This window comes from Bos javanicus, chromosome 1 (assembly GCF_032452875.1).
Source record: "Bos javanicus breed banteng chromosome 1, ARS-OSU_banteng_1.0, whole genome shotgun sequence".
Classification (NCBI taxonomy): Eukaryota; Metazoa; Chordata; class Mammalia; order Artiodactyla; family Bovidae; genus Bos; species Bos javanicus.
Window position 1 is genome coordinate 72,553,417 of NC_083868.1, and position 16,181 is coordinate 72,569,597.

The 16,181-nt window shown below is 42.0% G+C and overlaps 2 protein-coding genes across 6 annotated transcripts in view; both read left to right on the forward strand.

Moving 5' to 3' along the window:
* Positions 1-6,720, forward strand: part of ACAP2 (ArfGAP with coiled-coil, ankyrin repeat and PH domains 2) — a 175,313-nt gene extending 168,593 nt beyond the window's left edge. For all 5 annotated transcript variants that reach the window (XM_061412309.1, XM_061412294.1, XM_061412325.1 and 2 more), the window contains one exon: positions 2,016-6,720. In XM_061412309.1, coding sequence (XP_061268293.1) covers positions 2,016-2,116 — 101 coding nt within the window. In that variant the 3' untranslated portion in view covers positions 2,117-6,720. The remainder of the gene's footprint in view (positions 1-2,015) is intronic.
* A 2,161-nt stretch (positions 6,721-8,881) lies between these two features.
* Positions 8,882-16,181, forward strand: part of XXYLT1 (xyloside xylosyltransferase 1) — a 176,261-nt gene continuing 168,961 nt past the window's right edge. The window contains exon 1 of the mRNA XM_061412340.1: positions 8,882-11,566. Within this exon, the coding sequence (XP_061268324.1) occupies positions 11,063-11,566 (504 nt within the window). The 5' untranslated portion in view covers positions 8,882-11,062. The remainder of the gene's footprint in view (positions 11,567-16,181) is intronic.

Below are 16,181 nucleotides of genomic sequence, written 5' to 3' on the forward strand. Positions count from 1 at the left end.
GCTCATCTGGTGCTATCTGTAAGCTGTTTGGCATTAGCGTCTGCTAGGTCCTTCTTCCTATTTCTTCTTGAATGTATAATGTGTGCCTTTTAAGTTCCTTCTGGTGTTGAATGGTAAAATCAGTGTGGTATTTTTGTATTATAATCTGCACTTTACACTTTCTTGGAAAGTAAGATTCCAGACTCTCCGGTTTAAATAGTATTTTTAAAATATTTATAATGTTTACAGTAAATATTTTAAATATTTGAATTCAACATCTAAGAATAAGAAAAACTTTTAAATATTTTGTATGGTTTGTTAATTGATGTTTAATGTTTGTCTCTTAGTTTATTTTGTATATTTTAGAATGCCTAAAAATGGGAATAGATTGTAGTTTGTCTTCTAATGTGGAGGTAAACTTTTATGAAATGAAACATGGGTGTAATTGGATTGTCTTACCAGTTGTTCCAGCATATCACCCTTTATTATTTTAGTTACAATAATATACGAGTTAGATGTTACTCTTAGCCAATCTATTAGGCTTCTCTTCTTACTGCATTTTTTCTTTTAAAAGTGATTGATTCAGGTCATGAGAAAATTTCCAGGGCTAAATGAAGAACTATATAGAGATTTTAATAACTTGCTTTTTACATTGACTAAATATTAAAAGCATTAAAAATTTTTTTATTGAAAATCTTGAGTTATGCTGTTAGACCTTTTTACTAGATCTTTATCACTTTCCCCTGATTTTTTCTAATTCTCTAGCTTTTGGTATGACATCGATTGCCTCAAAAAATCTCACTTTTTAAAAGCTGACAAAACTTACTGCACTATTAACAACAGTTGTAGCAATGAGTGTATAATAAGATGGATGCAAGGTGTCTTTTGGGGAATAATTATAAAACCACGCTTTAACAATAAACCAGTATTTGACAGTCTAAATCTTGAAAACAGAATTATGACAAGCCTCTGTATAAAAGTAATATGTTTAATGAAGCATTCATGATGAATGATTTAACTTGAAGATAAGATTTCATTTTATGTAAATCTTTTGTCCAAAGAGTTAGCCTGTATGTGTGTATATATTTAGTTTTTCATCACAAGAAAAATAGTCTTCAATCTGCTATAATATCAGTATCTATAATCTTCTCTACAAGGGTATTGTAGGTATATACACATGTATTCCCTGGAGTAGGAAATGGCAACCCACTCCAGTATTCTTGCCTGGAGAATCCCATAGACAGAGGAGCCAGGTGGGCTACAGTCCATGGGGTCACAAAAAGTCGGGCATGACTGAGCATATACAACCAACCAACATATGTATTATTCTAATTTAACAGATGTCTTTGATATTTAGTCCCCTTTTGTCATAGCGTCCTTGCTCAAATGACCTACAGTAAATGAACTGTTGACTAAATGTGAAAGTATGATTTTAAAGTCATTTTCTAGGCTTTATTATTTTTAAGCTTAGTAAAGAGTAGGTTAAGTGCATTAGTTTTAGTTAAGCAAAAGTTTGAATAAAGACTTTTTCACATATTATTTAAGATTTAGTTAAAATATAACATTAAAATTTCCCACCTGGTTATCAGTTTTGTCCTGTTACTAACTTGCATCCATCAGAAACATTAATATTTGTTTTTGATCTTTTCTTGGCCTTGATCAAAGGAAATATTGATTTAAATATTTATTTAAAGAATGCCTTGTTATTATACCTCATTTAGGATGACTTTTATTTCTTGTGTGTTAATAAATGTATTTCCTTACTTGCTTTAAAACACTTGCATCTTTGCTCTTTTCTAACTCTGAACTTTCCTCTGTGGCTGCATCTGAGGTGCTTTTTTCAGGTATAGTTTTTTTTTCTTCCATTATATACTTATCCAGCACTTACATTTAGTTGGTCTTTTTTCTTCAAAAAATGCTCATCTGAACAAAGTTTTATTATCATGAATTGTAAAATAGTTACTAGTCATAAAATGTTGTTTATTAGTACTTTTTATATAAATTTTTTAAAGTGTTCTTATTTTACTTTCATGCAGGTGATGAAACTTACCAGGACATTTTTCGTGATTTCTCCCAAATGGCATCCAATAATCCAGAGAAACTAAATCGTTTCCAGCAAGATTCACAGAAATTTTGAATTTTTTTTAGAATGGGGAAAACAGTAAATCTAGTGACCCCCTAATGTATATATCTGAAAACTCACATATTTTTACTGCTTTAATTCTACTTACTTACTTTTAGTAGCTATTGAGTGGTTTGGAGAAGAGATACCCATTCATTGATATTTTTATAAATCAAAACATAGATCTCTAGCAGTTGGGAGAAGAACCTACTTTAAGACTTATTTTATTTTTGTTTTTTAAAAAAAGCCTGTTTAAAGGGCTGTTTTTTATAGATGAAAGTTGAATCTGGACTTAGGCCATCTCTAGGTTACAAGATGCTAAGAATTTATACAAAATAATCTTTTTTTCCCAATGAATGATGGCATTGATGTTTTTCTTCTGTGCACTGTGCCCAGGATTGTTCAGTCAAGCCTGTCAGCATCAAGTGGGAGCCTGATGTCCTGCCTGATTCCAGAACGTGTCTTTGCTTTAGCTTCCTGGATGTTGGTGGTTCAAAATAGTTTTTGTTTTTATTTTTTCTTGGTAGCTATTATATACACAATATGTAATTTAATTATCAGAACTAGAGGATACATGACCCCATTTCCTCATAAATGTAGTTTATCCCTCACGTCCAGTACTTTAGCATATATACAGTGGCTGTACAGATTGATATAACTCAGTCCTTTAGATTTATTCCATTTTATGAAGCAAAAAAAGAAACCGTTGACATTTTTTTTTTTTCAATTACCAAAAGGATCTCATAGAAGTTATAGTTCTTCAATGTTGGGTTGATTTCCTAAAACCTTGACAATTTTATTGATGTAATAAAACTGTGTTTCAAAGGTTACTTGAATGTTGCAAAATTATGCTTTCATCAGATTGTAACTATCAAAGGAAAAGTTGACATAAAATAATGTAGAACATTTTTATATTTGAAATGTGTCCTTTTCAAGGTACATTTTTGCTGTTGCTCCTGGTGAAAGGAAAATCTCTCTGTAAAAGGAGAAAAAAAACCTCGTTTTTTAAGTTTATACTAAAATATACAGCAATAAATTGCTTTTTAATTCTTCTAACATCTATCCTATGTACTTATTGTACATGGTATACATTCTTTTAAATTATAGCATCTATGTAGGCTTCCCTGGTAGCCCAGATGGTAAAGAATCTGCTTGCAATGTGGGAGACCTGGGTTTGATCCCTGGGTTGGGAAGATCCCCTGGAGGAGGGCACAGTAACCCACTCCAGTATTCTTGTGTGAAGAATCCCATGGATAGAGGAGCCTGAGGGGGCTATAGGCCAGGGGGTCTCAAAGAATCAGACACGAGTGACCGACTAAGCACAGTACATGTAGCTTTAGTATTTGGTTACATGAATCACAGACCCTTGAATTCCAAAATAATTATGGAATTGGATAGATACACTATACTATGGAAATATTAATTTTCTATGTATATGCTGCAAATTAGTTTGATTCTATCTTTGATTGACCTCTCTTGTCAGGAGTATAAAATAAGTAATTTGCCTTATGGTTAATTTTTAATATTGTCATAATTAAGTTTAATTTTCTTTTTCAAGTTATATGTAAGTAGTGAGAGATTTTTAAACTTGAGTTACCATATAAGTAGAGAAATTATATTTCATTGGGTATATAATACATTTTCTAACATTTTCCCACCAGTAAGTAGAGTTTTCTAAGTTGACCAAACATCAAATCAGAATCTAAACAGGAATTACACTGAAATAAATTCACATCACAGAAAAGGTTCTGTATTTGTTTGATCAAATTGCATGCATATAATGCTTATTTAGTAATAACTGCTGTGTATTAGATAAAGATAAAAATATATGTATGGATTATTTCTAAGGAAAGGCTAATTTCCAAAACCTTGTATTTTAATCGCAACAATAACAGGAACACCCTGTTTCACCTCTGAATCATAGATCACCCAGCTTTGCAAAAGTCTGATGTGTAGCATTTTTGTTAGTGTACTTTGAAATTAATTATCCAGAAAGCTCAAGGAGAAAGAAATATATTGAGATGAGAAAGAAAGAGACAAAGAGAGGAAGAAAGAAAGAAGAAACAAGAGCCTCACTTTTTGATCCTCGGAATCCTTTTGATCTTTATCTGAAGAAGCCTAGGTAGTTTTCATTTTGGATCCAGGCTTTGGTCTCCAGATCACCTCTGGGGTCTCTCTTTGTAAAAGCAGTTCTTAGATACTCTTTTAACTCCTGTGGCTTCAGTCATGAGTTGTTAATGTGGCAGTAATTAGTGTCTACTTAAATTTAATTGTTAGACATGTATTTGAAGTACACTAAAGATGATCATGGTTCTGAATATCTTCAGAAAATCTTCAAAGAAAGTGAAAATTAAATCTTTAACAGTGTAGGGAGCTTGTACATTGAAAAATACGTTTACATGGCTTGGTTTCTTGACTATGGCAAAACCCAATTTGGATTAAATTTGACAGAAATGATGCAGTAGTAACAGCAAAGTTTTAAAGTAAATTAATGGTTACAAGTAGTTACAGAGTAGGTTGGCTTTTAACCAAGGTGAATTTAACTGTATCAACTAATAGCTTTTCTATAGTATGTAACAAATCTGAGTTTTATTATGCTGTGAATTATTCAGTACAATATGGTCAATTACAGTGTAAACAATGTTAGTTATAATCTTGGGCTTCAAAAATCAATGTGATTGTCCTTTGTTTTCTTTCCCTAAGTGATCTGCTGGTATTTAGTTTCAGATCCCTTATTATTCCATTAATCATTATTAGCTCATTAGTTTAAAAGTTTGATTTAAAATAGTCTCAAAATAAGAGTATCAGTACTGTGAGGAATTTATACAGTGCAGTTTCATGTTAGAACTAGACTAAAGGTAATTGTGTAGTTATTTGTAATTTTTCATGGTAACAGTTAACATGTTTAAGATTTCTAATGTTTTAAAAAATTACCTTTGGTACAATTCTTAGAAATTCAGAGATTTCCAGGGATTCACTACATACAGTGTTTGCCTAATTTATACTGGTCTTCGTTATGTATTTTAATCAACTTTAGTGTTTACTTTGTAAAACATATATATTTGATTTGAAATATTACTTTGATTCTTCATGAGTGCATTTTGACAAAACATATACTTTTACAGTCTGGACAACTTAAATTTGTGTTAAGCAGTATTTTAAAAATATAATTTTACACATGTGAAGTGTGATCACAAGAAACAGTTGTATTTAAGACTAAATTTACTATCCGTTTTGAATAAGACATTCCCTTATCACTCTTATATTGTTTAATTAACTTTTCTGTTTGATAGCACTTTTGACTGTGGACATGGGCTGGAAAAATGCTGTATTTTTACAGAATGGTCTTTGTAAAATGATTTCAGACCTACATGATATAGTGGAAAGAGCACTGACTAGTAATTATTACTCTTTGAAATCTGAGCGCCTCACAAATAAAACAAGTTGGATGAAACAAGGTGAAACTATAACAGCAGTCTTTCCTGTACTGTTCCCACAGCTCCTCCCAGTGTACCTTGCAATCAGTGTATCTTGCAGGATTCTCACGGTAAGGCTTCTGAGATCACCAACATTGTCTCTTTGATCATGGGCTGCTGCTCTTGTTTCACAGAGCTGGTCTCTGGTTTGCTGGTTGGTGGCATAGCTGACACCAGAACCCCTGTCTGACTCGTAGTCAGAGGCACTCATGTCATGAAATGATTTGAAAGCATTATAAATCAGCAAAGTCTGATAATGACTGCCAGCTTTCCTTGTGTTTTGATTAAAAAAAAAAAAAAGACTCCAAATATTCTGGAAAACCTGGATATAAAATTATTTTGAACAAATAGATTAAGGTTTGAAGACATCAGATTGTAGGGAATTTTATATTTTTGCAATAACAAACATTGACAAAGGCAAAATGTTGTAAAGGTAATTTTAATCCACCATATGCTTACCAATTCCTTGATTCTTCTAAACAAAGACAGCTAAAAGGCATGGATTCAGTTTGGCCAAGCCTTGACATCTATAAATACAATATTGTGGGCATCCTTTTCTGTTTACATAAACATCTACTAAAATGAGATAGTGGGAGGAAAGCAAGATTTGATTAAATAAACTGTTCTCTACATTGCTCTTTTCACTGTCTTATGTACTAGGTTTTCTTATTTTTCCTCAGCACACTTCCCAACCTTTTGGATATTCATTTTAAATAGGGAAAGCTCCCTACATTATAAAGAATATTGGCACCATTTATTTTATACAAAGGCTAAAGGTTAACTTTTAGAAATGATGAGCTACTTTCCTATATGTGTTTACTTGTGCTTCATGATATTTCTGGATCATTCCAGTCATAAAGACTTATTACATGTAATATTTCCTGCTACCTGTGAAAAGATATATTTTAAAGAATGTATAACCAACAATCCATTTAATTTTTACTAGCATGTAGAGGATTTATTTGTATCTAATTCATGAATGTAGTTTTACTGTAGGATGTCACTGTAAATGGAACAAAGTACGTTATCTTTATAGTTATTCTAAGATGTACATTATGTAAGAATTGTAAATATTTGCCTGATTAAATTCTTTGTATGCCAAGAAATTATGTCAAGTCAATAAAAATCTCACTTCTGGCATAATTCTTTTATGTTCAGACTTCTACTTTATTGTGAACTACAATTGCAGAAATACCTGTTAACTGTCATGTTTTTCATATTTTCAGTCCTATATTCCTTTCCTACCCTGTCAAATTGGTCCAGATTGATCCTATTTGCTGATGGCTTCAACCATGAAATCCGTTTTGATTTTTTAAATGTTTTCTTCTGCCTGCCACAGAGCTGTATGGCTCCCAGTTCTTTAGCTAAAAGCCACAAAAGGCCTTTTTATGCTATAGCTCTAATGTTTTTGCCAATATGATTGAGATATCTGTTGAAGTTTCTAATCTAGGCAACACATTTATACTCAGTCCTTTTAGTAAACAAACAAAAACAAGTTTTTGCATGAATCAAGATCGAAGGAATAGAGGCTTAAAAGAACAGACCTGGAAGTGAATTGCCTGCTTTTGCTTTTCCTTTAAAAGTTAGGTGAAAGCAGACACTAAAACTATTCTATGTAATTTACTTTATTCCACTTCACTTCATTTTCATAATAGTTATTTGACCAGGAGAATGGAAGCCGATAGTAAATGTTTTAAATGAAAACAGCCTACTTTCCTTTATTACAAAACAGTGCTTTTTCATTGTAGGAAAGGTTAATGATAAGCAAAAAGAATTCCGTCCTAATTCCATCATTTGCCTGTGATGTTTAGTGTGGCACCTCCTAGCCACATGTGTCTACTGAAATTTAATTAGAATTAAGTGTTGAGTTCATGTGTTGAATTGCCACATGTCAGAGGCGCTAGCTTTGTGTCCAGTGACTACTGTTTTGAGCAGGGCAGATTATAGAATATATTCACCCTAGGAAGTTCTGTTGGATAGTACTGAGTGTGGGGGATGCTATTATTTCCATGGTGTATACCTTTCTAGACCTTTGGATGTGTATGTATTTATATACAGGGGGATCAAACTGTTTTGTCACCTGTTTCTTTCATTTAATAAATGAGGGACAAGTTTCTAAGTCTTTAATCTGCATCACTTTTGGGAGGATTTTTAAAAATCTTCTTATTGAAATTTTCAAACACTCAAAAGTAGAGATAATAACTTTAGTAGCTATTGGTTCATGACTTATACACTGTTTTATCTATACTTGTACCCATTTTTCCTCTTCCCTGTTTTTTTTAAGATGGGTGCCAGACACTTCAACAAATTGTTGAGTATGTCTCTCTAAATATGTATATTGCTTTTATGCAGAACCTTAAAAATTATACAAATGAACTTATTTACAAAACAGAAGCAGACTTGGAGAACTGAACTTATTTATAAAACAGAAACAGACTTAGAGAACGAACTTACTGTTACTAGACAGGAAGGATTGGGGAGGGGTAATACGGAGTTTGGGGTTGACATGTATACAACAAGGACCTACTGTCCAATACAGAGAACTCTTCTCAGTAGTATGTAACAACCTAAATGGGAAAAGACTTTTAAAAAGAATAGATACATGTATGTGTATAATTGAATCACTTTGCTGTGCCCCTGGACTTGACACAACATTGTTAATCAACTATACTTCAATATAAAAAAGTTAAAGGGGGGGGAAAGGACTGTTCTTAAAAAATTATATCACCTTTCTTAAACTATGAAACTATGTAGTCAGTATTCAAATTCCTCAATACCTTGGTGTTCTTAAAAAAAAGATTTTTCAAATCAGAATTTATGTAAGTTCCATTCATTGCAATTGGCTAATGTATCTGTTGAGGCTGTAAATCTATAGGTTCTTCCTCCATTTATCACTTAAAAAAATTTCCACTTACAGTTTGTTGACTACAGCACCAACAGCATCTTTGTTTTTTAATTTAAAAAAATTATCTATTTTTGGCTGCACTGGGTTTTCATTGCTGCGTGTAGGGTTTCCATAGTTGTGGGCGAGTGGGCTGCTCATTGTGGCGGCTTCTCTTGTGGCCGCCCAAGCTGTAGGCACTTGGATTCAGTAGTTGTGGCTGGTGGGCTCTAGAGTGCTGGCTCAGTAGTGGCGCACAGGTTTACCTGTCACGCGGCGTATGGGATCCTCCTGGACCAGGGATTGAAACCGTGTCCCCTGCACTGGCAGGCAGACTCTTAATCACTGGATCACCAGAGAATTCCCAACAGCATCTTTATTTTAGTTTCACTTTACTGATGAACATTTGATTTTAATATCTTGTCATCATAAACCTAGCTCTGCATTACCCTTGTGGCTAAATATTTGAGTACATTTTTCCTTATTCTGTTAGGAAAATGATGGTTTACAATGGGTGGGTGTATTTCTGATGCTCATTCAGTGAGTCAAGCACCATCAGTTACTGGAGATATTATGGTTAAAGAAAGACACCTTGCTTGCTCTCTTTAAGTCTTGCCTTCTTGCAGCAAAGAAAGATGGGACTGGGTAGTTCTTAGGTGGCCCTTATGGTATCCTTGAGGATGGTGCTTCATCTGGACACTTGCAAGGGCTGGTGTTTAGAGACCACTCTTTGAGGCAGGGACACCCAAGCCAAGGTCTGAAGCAGGAGAGGTTGACTGTCTGAAGATCCAGGGCACTGCTTTTCAAACTTTGGCTTGCAGAAGAATCACCATCAAGGCCCGGGCTCATTGAAGGTAATAGGGCCTGAGCCCTTGTGTTTTATCAAGCTCCCCAGTGCTGCTCATTTCAGTTCAGTTCAGTTCAGTTGCTCAGTCATGTCTGACTCTTTGCGACCCCATGAATCGTAGAATGCCAGGCCTCCCTGTCCATCACCAACTCCCGGAGTTCACTCAGACTCAGTCGTTGATGCCATCCAGCCATCTCATCCTCTGTCGTCCCCTTCTCCTCCTGCCCCCAATCCCTGCCAGCATCAGAGTCTTTTTCCAATGAGTCAACTTTGCAGGAGGTGGCCAGAGTACTGGAGTTTCAGCTTTAGCATCTTTCCTTCCAAAGAAATCCCAGGGCTGATCTCCTTCAGAATGGACTGGTTGGATCTCCTTGCAGTCCAAGGGACTCTCAAGAGTCTTCTCCAACACCACAGTTCAAAAGCATCAATTCTTCAGCTCTCAGCTTTCTTCACAGTCCAACTCTCACATCCATACATGACCACTGGAAAAACCATAGCATTGACTAGTCAGACCTTTGTTGACAAAGTAATGTCTCTGCTTTTGAATATGCTGTCTAGGTTGGTAATAACTTTTCTTCCAAGGAGTAAGCGTCTTTTAATTTCATGGCTGCAGTCACCATCTGCAGTGATTTTGGAGCCCCCAAAAATAAAGTCTGACACTGTTTACTCATCTGTTTCCCATGAAGTGATGGGACCAGATGCCATGATCTTTGTTTTCTGAATGTTGAGCTTTAAGCCAACTTTTTCACTCTCCACTTTCACTTTCATCAAGAGGCTTTTTAGTTCTTCACTTTCTGCCATAAGGGTGGTGCCAGTGCTGCTAGTACCAATAAAAATTTGAGAACCACTGTTCTGTGGATAGGAGAGAGAACTGAAAGTTCTCTTAGATTTTAGTATTGCTAGAGTGCCCTTCAGGAAAGTTGTGTCAGTATAGGCACCCTCATCTGCTGTGGAAGAGTGTGTCTCTGTCAAACCTGACACTGTGTGACCTGAGCAAGTGACCTCAGTTACGCCTCAGTTAAGAATTTGCAAAACTACCGGGTATACAGTAAGTCTCTTTTGAAGTGTTTAAGTCTGTTAAAAAAACAAAACCCACAAGCTTCCTGGGGAGCGCTGAACCACCCAAAGTTTGTGGCAGGTGGCCCCCTGGTGGCCACATCCTTTAGGTTGCCTCTGGTCGGCCTCAGAGATGCCAAGTGAGGTGAGCAAGGGATTCATACCTCGGGTGTCAATCCTACTTCACCGAGAATGGGAAAGGAGTTGCTAGTTTAAATTCTTCAGCCCTAGATAGTCTCCAAGGTGTGAAAGGAGTCAGGGAGAGGACGTAAAGCCTTTAAGAAATTAGGAGGGAAAAGATATAAACAGAGAAAATTTTTTGTGCGTCCAGTTTAGTCTTTTTGCTTCCGAAGGCTTAGCTTCGGTTTCTAGAGCCTGAGGCTGTGCACTTAACGAGGGCCATTTTCCACAGACCGTACAGCCTGCTGGCTCGTGTGTGCAAGTCCTCACCGCCTCCTTCAGACACGCTGGAGGGACTCCTGCGGGCTCACTGCCCGACCCCACTGTAATCCTTCTGAGCTTAAGACCCAGTGGCTGCCAGGCAGCCTGGCCCCGCCTCTCCGCGTATCAGCGCCCGCAGATTGGCAGCTCGGCTCCGCCCCCGCCATGGCTGCCGCCTGCTGCCGGGGCTGCTAACTTGCTGCCGGGATACTGGTCTCTGCCGCAACTCTCCGGCTGATCTGTCCGCGGGCGGGCGGCGCATGGGTCTCCTCCGAGGCGGGCCCCCGTGCGCTCGGGCCATGGCGCGTCTGGGCGCTGTGCGCTCCCACTACTGCGCGCTGCTGCTGGCCGCGGCGCTGGCCGTCTGTGCCTTCTACTACCTGGGCTCGGGCCGGGAGACCTTCTCCAGCGCCACCAAGAGGCTGAAGGAGGCCCGCGCCGGGGCCCCTGCTGCGCCCTCACCGCCGGTGCTGGAGCTGGCGCGGGGATCCTTGGCGCCGGCCCCGGGCGCTAAGGCCAAGAGCCTGGAGGGCGGCGGGGCCGGGCCGGTGGACTACCACCTGCTGATGATGTTCACCAAGGCCGAACACAATGCCGCGTTGCAGGCCAAGGCCCGCGTTGCCCTCCGCTCCCTGCTGCGCCTCGCTAAGTTCGAGGCGCACGAGGTGCTTAACCTGCATTTCGTAAGCGAGGAGGCCAGCCGCGAGGTGGCCAAGGCCCTGCTGCGGGAGCTGCTGCCGCCCGCCGCCGGCTTCAAATGCAAGGTGAGCGGGGCCCCAGCTAGAGGCTCCGGATAGGTGACTCGGTCAGTGTGGGGCCCGGCCTGGATCCAGGGGTCAGGAGGGAGGTGTCTTAGTTGCGATGCCCATTGCCAGTGCCAGCAGAAGCCTAACCCCTTAACCCGTACCCTGCCTGAATTGTGCGTTCATAGCACGCTGCAGGCATGGTCCGGGGGGGCGTGTCTCGGAGACTCTATTAGCTGACTTCCTTGATCCGAGCTTCCCTTTAACTGCGGCCCCCTGGAGAATCAGCAAGCCCGCTCTTTCCTGATGTGGTTGATTTCAGCAGTCAGTGCCTTTAAGTCTGCCCCTCTGTTTATTCTTTTCAGTGTTTGACTTTTGAGGATGGAGCAGGTCACTTGAAGGTGCAGCGTCTGCTGGACAAGGTCTTAGGCCGCTTGAGTTGTTCAAATTACAGGGACATTTCTCATAGCTCTAAGGATTTCAGTTGAAACTGGTCCAGCCCAAACCCAGCCCATGTGAACCATTTCATCTCCTCAGTGTGCCTCCTTCTTCCCTTCTCTTCAGGGTCATGAACCCATTTAGAAAAGCAGCGGGTTCCTCCCAGCAAGAAAGTGCTCCAAGAGGTAAAGATATAAGATCTGGAGAGGGCAGAGCAGAGCTAGTCGTCTTGTTCCGGGCTGGACCACCTGGCTCTTCTTGTGAGAGATTGTATTCTTCAGTCAGCCAGCTCAGTCGCTCAGTCATATCCGACTCTTTGCGACCCCGTGGACTGCAGCACACCGGGCCTCCCTGTCCATCACCAACTCCTGGAGCTTACTCAAACTCATGTCCATCTGGTCGGTGATGCCATCCAACCATCTCATCCCCTGTCATCCCCTTCTCCCACCTTCAGTCTTTCCCAGCATCAGGGTCTTTTCCAGTGTGTCGGTTCTTTGCATCAGGTGGCCAAAGTATTGGAGTATTTCAGCTTCAGTATCAGTCCTTCCAATGAATATTCAGGACTGATTTCCTTTAGGATTGACTGGTTGGATCTCCTTGCAGTCCAAGCTTAGTGTTAATGGCCTCAGTTAAATTACATGTCTCCTTTTGACCTAATAGCTGCCCAGAGGGGATCTAAGGTGTGATTTTGGGATAGAAATAATGTGCACTAAATCACTCCAGTCATGTCCGGCTCTATGCGACCCAATGGACTGTAGCCCACCAGGCTCCTCTGTCCAGCGGGATTCCCCAGGCAAGAATACTAGAGTGGGTTGCCATGTCCTCCTCCAAGTGATCTTCCCGACCCAGGGATTGAACTCGTGTCTCCTGTCTCCTGCGTTGGCAGGCGGGTTCTTAGTAGCTGATCTTAAAGGATGGAGACTGGTGGTAGGGGGAGGGGCGGTAAGATTAGTGTACCATGCGTTTGTGCTGGGTGAGTGACTAAGGGGAGCCAGTGCTGGCCTCCTGCAGGGTTCAGGGGCCTGTTGGTGTTTGTTTTTGGCCGCACCACACAGCCTGTGGGATCTGAGTTCCTCGACCTGTGTCCCTTGGAGTGGAAGTTACCCAGTGGACCTCCAGGCAACTCCCTTTTTTGTTGTTGTTGTCTACAGAATCAAGTCCTCATTTCTTGGCAGGGCTGTCTGTTGTGGGGCCGGGCTCCTCAGCCAACCTCCTTGTCCTTCCCCTACTAACTGTACTGAATGTGCCTTTACACAAGCTGTACTCTCTGCCCAGAGCGTCCTTCCTTTCTTCCTGGGCCCTTGACCACGGTTTACGTAGTTTTCACCTTCCCCCAGGAATGCCCCCAGAACCGGGGACAGTCTGTGCCCAGCCCTCCACAGCATTCTGTTCCAGCTTTCTGCCATAGCATCCAGTCTATGCCCTGCCCAGAAAAAATGAACCCTTCAGGAACACCCACCAGTCATAGTGAGGCACCTGGTCTGGATTCCATGGTACAGGAGGCCAAGAATCCAGGTCCAGGGTCCACAGTCTGAGCTGGGGTTCTTTCAGCCTGGGGCTCATGCCGATTTCCGTAATTGCAGTGTTGGGAGGTAGGGCCTGGCAGCCTGTTCCGGGTGTTCCTTAGGACTCCATTGTTTTGAGAAATCCTTTGCTAGTTCAAGGGAGAAAAGCAAGAGCCTTTGATCATAGGGCCAGTCTGGATAGAGCTGGGTAACTGCTGGTGACCCCGCCTCCCTTTGCCTCTCAGGGGCATCGGACTCGACTGGTGCTCCAGACACCACCTTGTAGACCAGCACTGTCATTGTTTCACTTTCTGAGTCAGAGGTCACACCCTGGGCCTCTCTGCCCCGTTACTAGGACTCTGCTGTCCCCTTCCTGAGCTCCAGCCACAGTGTCCTGTCATATATCCAACTTTTTCCAGCCTACATGCCTCTGCTTCTTTTATTCCACCACCAGGATACACTTTCTGTGTGCATCGCTAAGTCTCGCCCATCTTCAGATACCATTTCCTTGTTGGAGCCATCCAAGGAGCCTCCATTCGAGAGGCACGTCTTCCTCATGTACCTGGCTGGTGCGGTGGACTGCATGCCTTCTTATCTCCGGTGTCTATGCCTGGAACATAGTGGGCACTATAAATACAGGTCTAGGGCAGGTCCAGGCTTGGAGTTTGTGTTTCATGCTCCAACTCTTTCCCTCTGCTGGCCTGGTTCTGACGGTCAGAGCCATCACTCAAGACCTGAGGCAGCTGCAGATGACCTGAAGGAATTGATACCACCCCACCAAGGCATGAGGAATGAGGGTCTGGGGGCTTCCGACTTGATGGCTGTGTTCAGATAAGGGTTTATCATTTTCAGCTAAATGGCTTTTATTCCTTTTATTTTTTGTATGTGAATCTGTTTCCTGTGTGTGACCACAGTCATCTCTGTCTGGCCCTCAGGAGCCCATCATGTATGCTTAAGTCCCCTGAATGACTGAGCATCTGCTGTGTGTCGGACCCTAAAGTCACAACTGCAGGGAACACAGACGGGGCAGGTACAGCCCCTGACACCAGGTACCCGTGGTGCTTAGCATCACCCATGTACAGCCTGTCCCATTGCTGAACCTGCTGGATTGGGCACGAGATAGTCCCGAGGGAGGGGGACAGCACTGCGTTTAAACCGCAGGTGGCCAGTGACTATTTGGGTGACGTGGGTGACCCCTCTTTGCGTCTCAGGGCCTCCCAGGCCTCCTCTCAAATGAAGATTTAACCCCTACTGCCCTGGGAGAGGTGAGGATCAAGTGCCACCTCGTGTACTGCAGGCAGCCCTGTGCTGCTGTGGCCGTTGTTGTGTGTCCGGTCTCACAACACTCTTCTACTCTGCTGACTTCTGGGAACTCAGCCCTGGCGGGCCCTGCAGCCATTGCCTCCCTGCTTTTTGGGGTGCCAGCCCCCTGCAGAGGCCCAGGGGGACTTTCCTGGTGCTGTGGGGACACCCTCAGGCATACAGCATGATTGCTTCTTGTGCTGTGCTACGCCTCAGATAGTGACCACTCAGAAAGGCCATCTCTGAACCCCTTTTCTGAAGCGGCTGCCACCCTATTAGCCTTCATTATCTTTCCCATCACCTTGTTGCTTGCACACACTCATTTGTTCATTCATTCAACAGAGATTACTGAGCGCTTATCCTGCTGCAGGCTCTCTTCTAGGTGCTGGTGGCCAGCAGGAGCAGAGCCAGGCCCCTGCCCCGTGGAGCTTACATCCCAGGGCTGTAGGGGTGTGGAGGAGCTTGGCCCAAACAAATGAACAGAAGTCCTCACAGAGTGAGTCAGATCATGATCATGTAGAGAAAAGTCAAGGTGGATAAGGACACAGGGAGTGTCCATGTGTCGGGGTGGGGAGTTGTGGGCTGTTTTGTACAGGTGGGCAGGGAAGCCCTCACAGATACTGTTAACATCTGAGCAGGGGCTGAAGGGAGCGAGAGGAAGAGCTATTTGAACATCAAGAAACAAGTTTGAGAAAGTCACTACCCTGTTTCCTGGTTTGCATTCTGCCCCTCCCTCCTAGAGTGTCATGTCCACAAGGGCAGGGCATTACTACCCTCTTGGTCTGCTGGGGTGGACAGCCGCCCTGTAAATGCCACCCCTGTTTCTGGCCTGAGTTGGGAGTGACAGACAGACACAGGGACAGGTGCCTCCCATATCTGGAACACAGGCCAGACAGACTTCTGGAGGGACAGGCTGCTCTGGACAGCAGCTGGCCGCCCTTCAGGGAGGGGCAGACTGTTCAAGGCTAATCCCAGAGGAGAAGAGAACCAGGCAGGCCTGCTTCTCACTGCAGTTTCTCCTCTTTCCCTGAGGGAGGCGGTAGCATGTCAGGTGGGGAAAGGAAGGCTGGGGAGCTGCAGGAGGTGGGGAGTGCTGGTCTACTGGGGCACAGATGGCGTGAGACAATGGATGGTGTTCTCTCTTCCTCCATCACTGTTACATTTTTAGCACAGTTCCTGGCACATTCTAGGGTCTCAGAAATATTTTATAGTCAACTGATTGATAGCTGTATTAATTAAACCTGAGAAATCATAGAAGGGTTCTTGGTGTGCTGCCCCTGGTACATCAAACTTCAGCCATCTCAGAGCACGAGGCTGGGTTGGTCCATTTCCAGATGACAAGTTAGGAACAGGAAGGAGGCCTTGTGCTTTCTACACTTAAAAGTGACCAC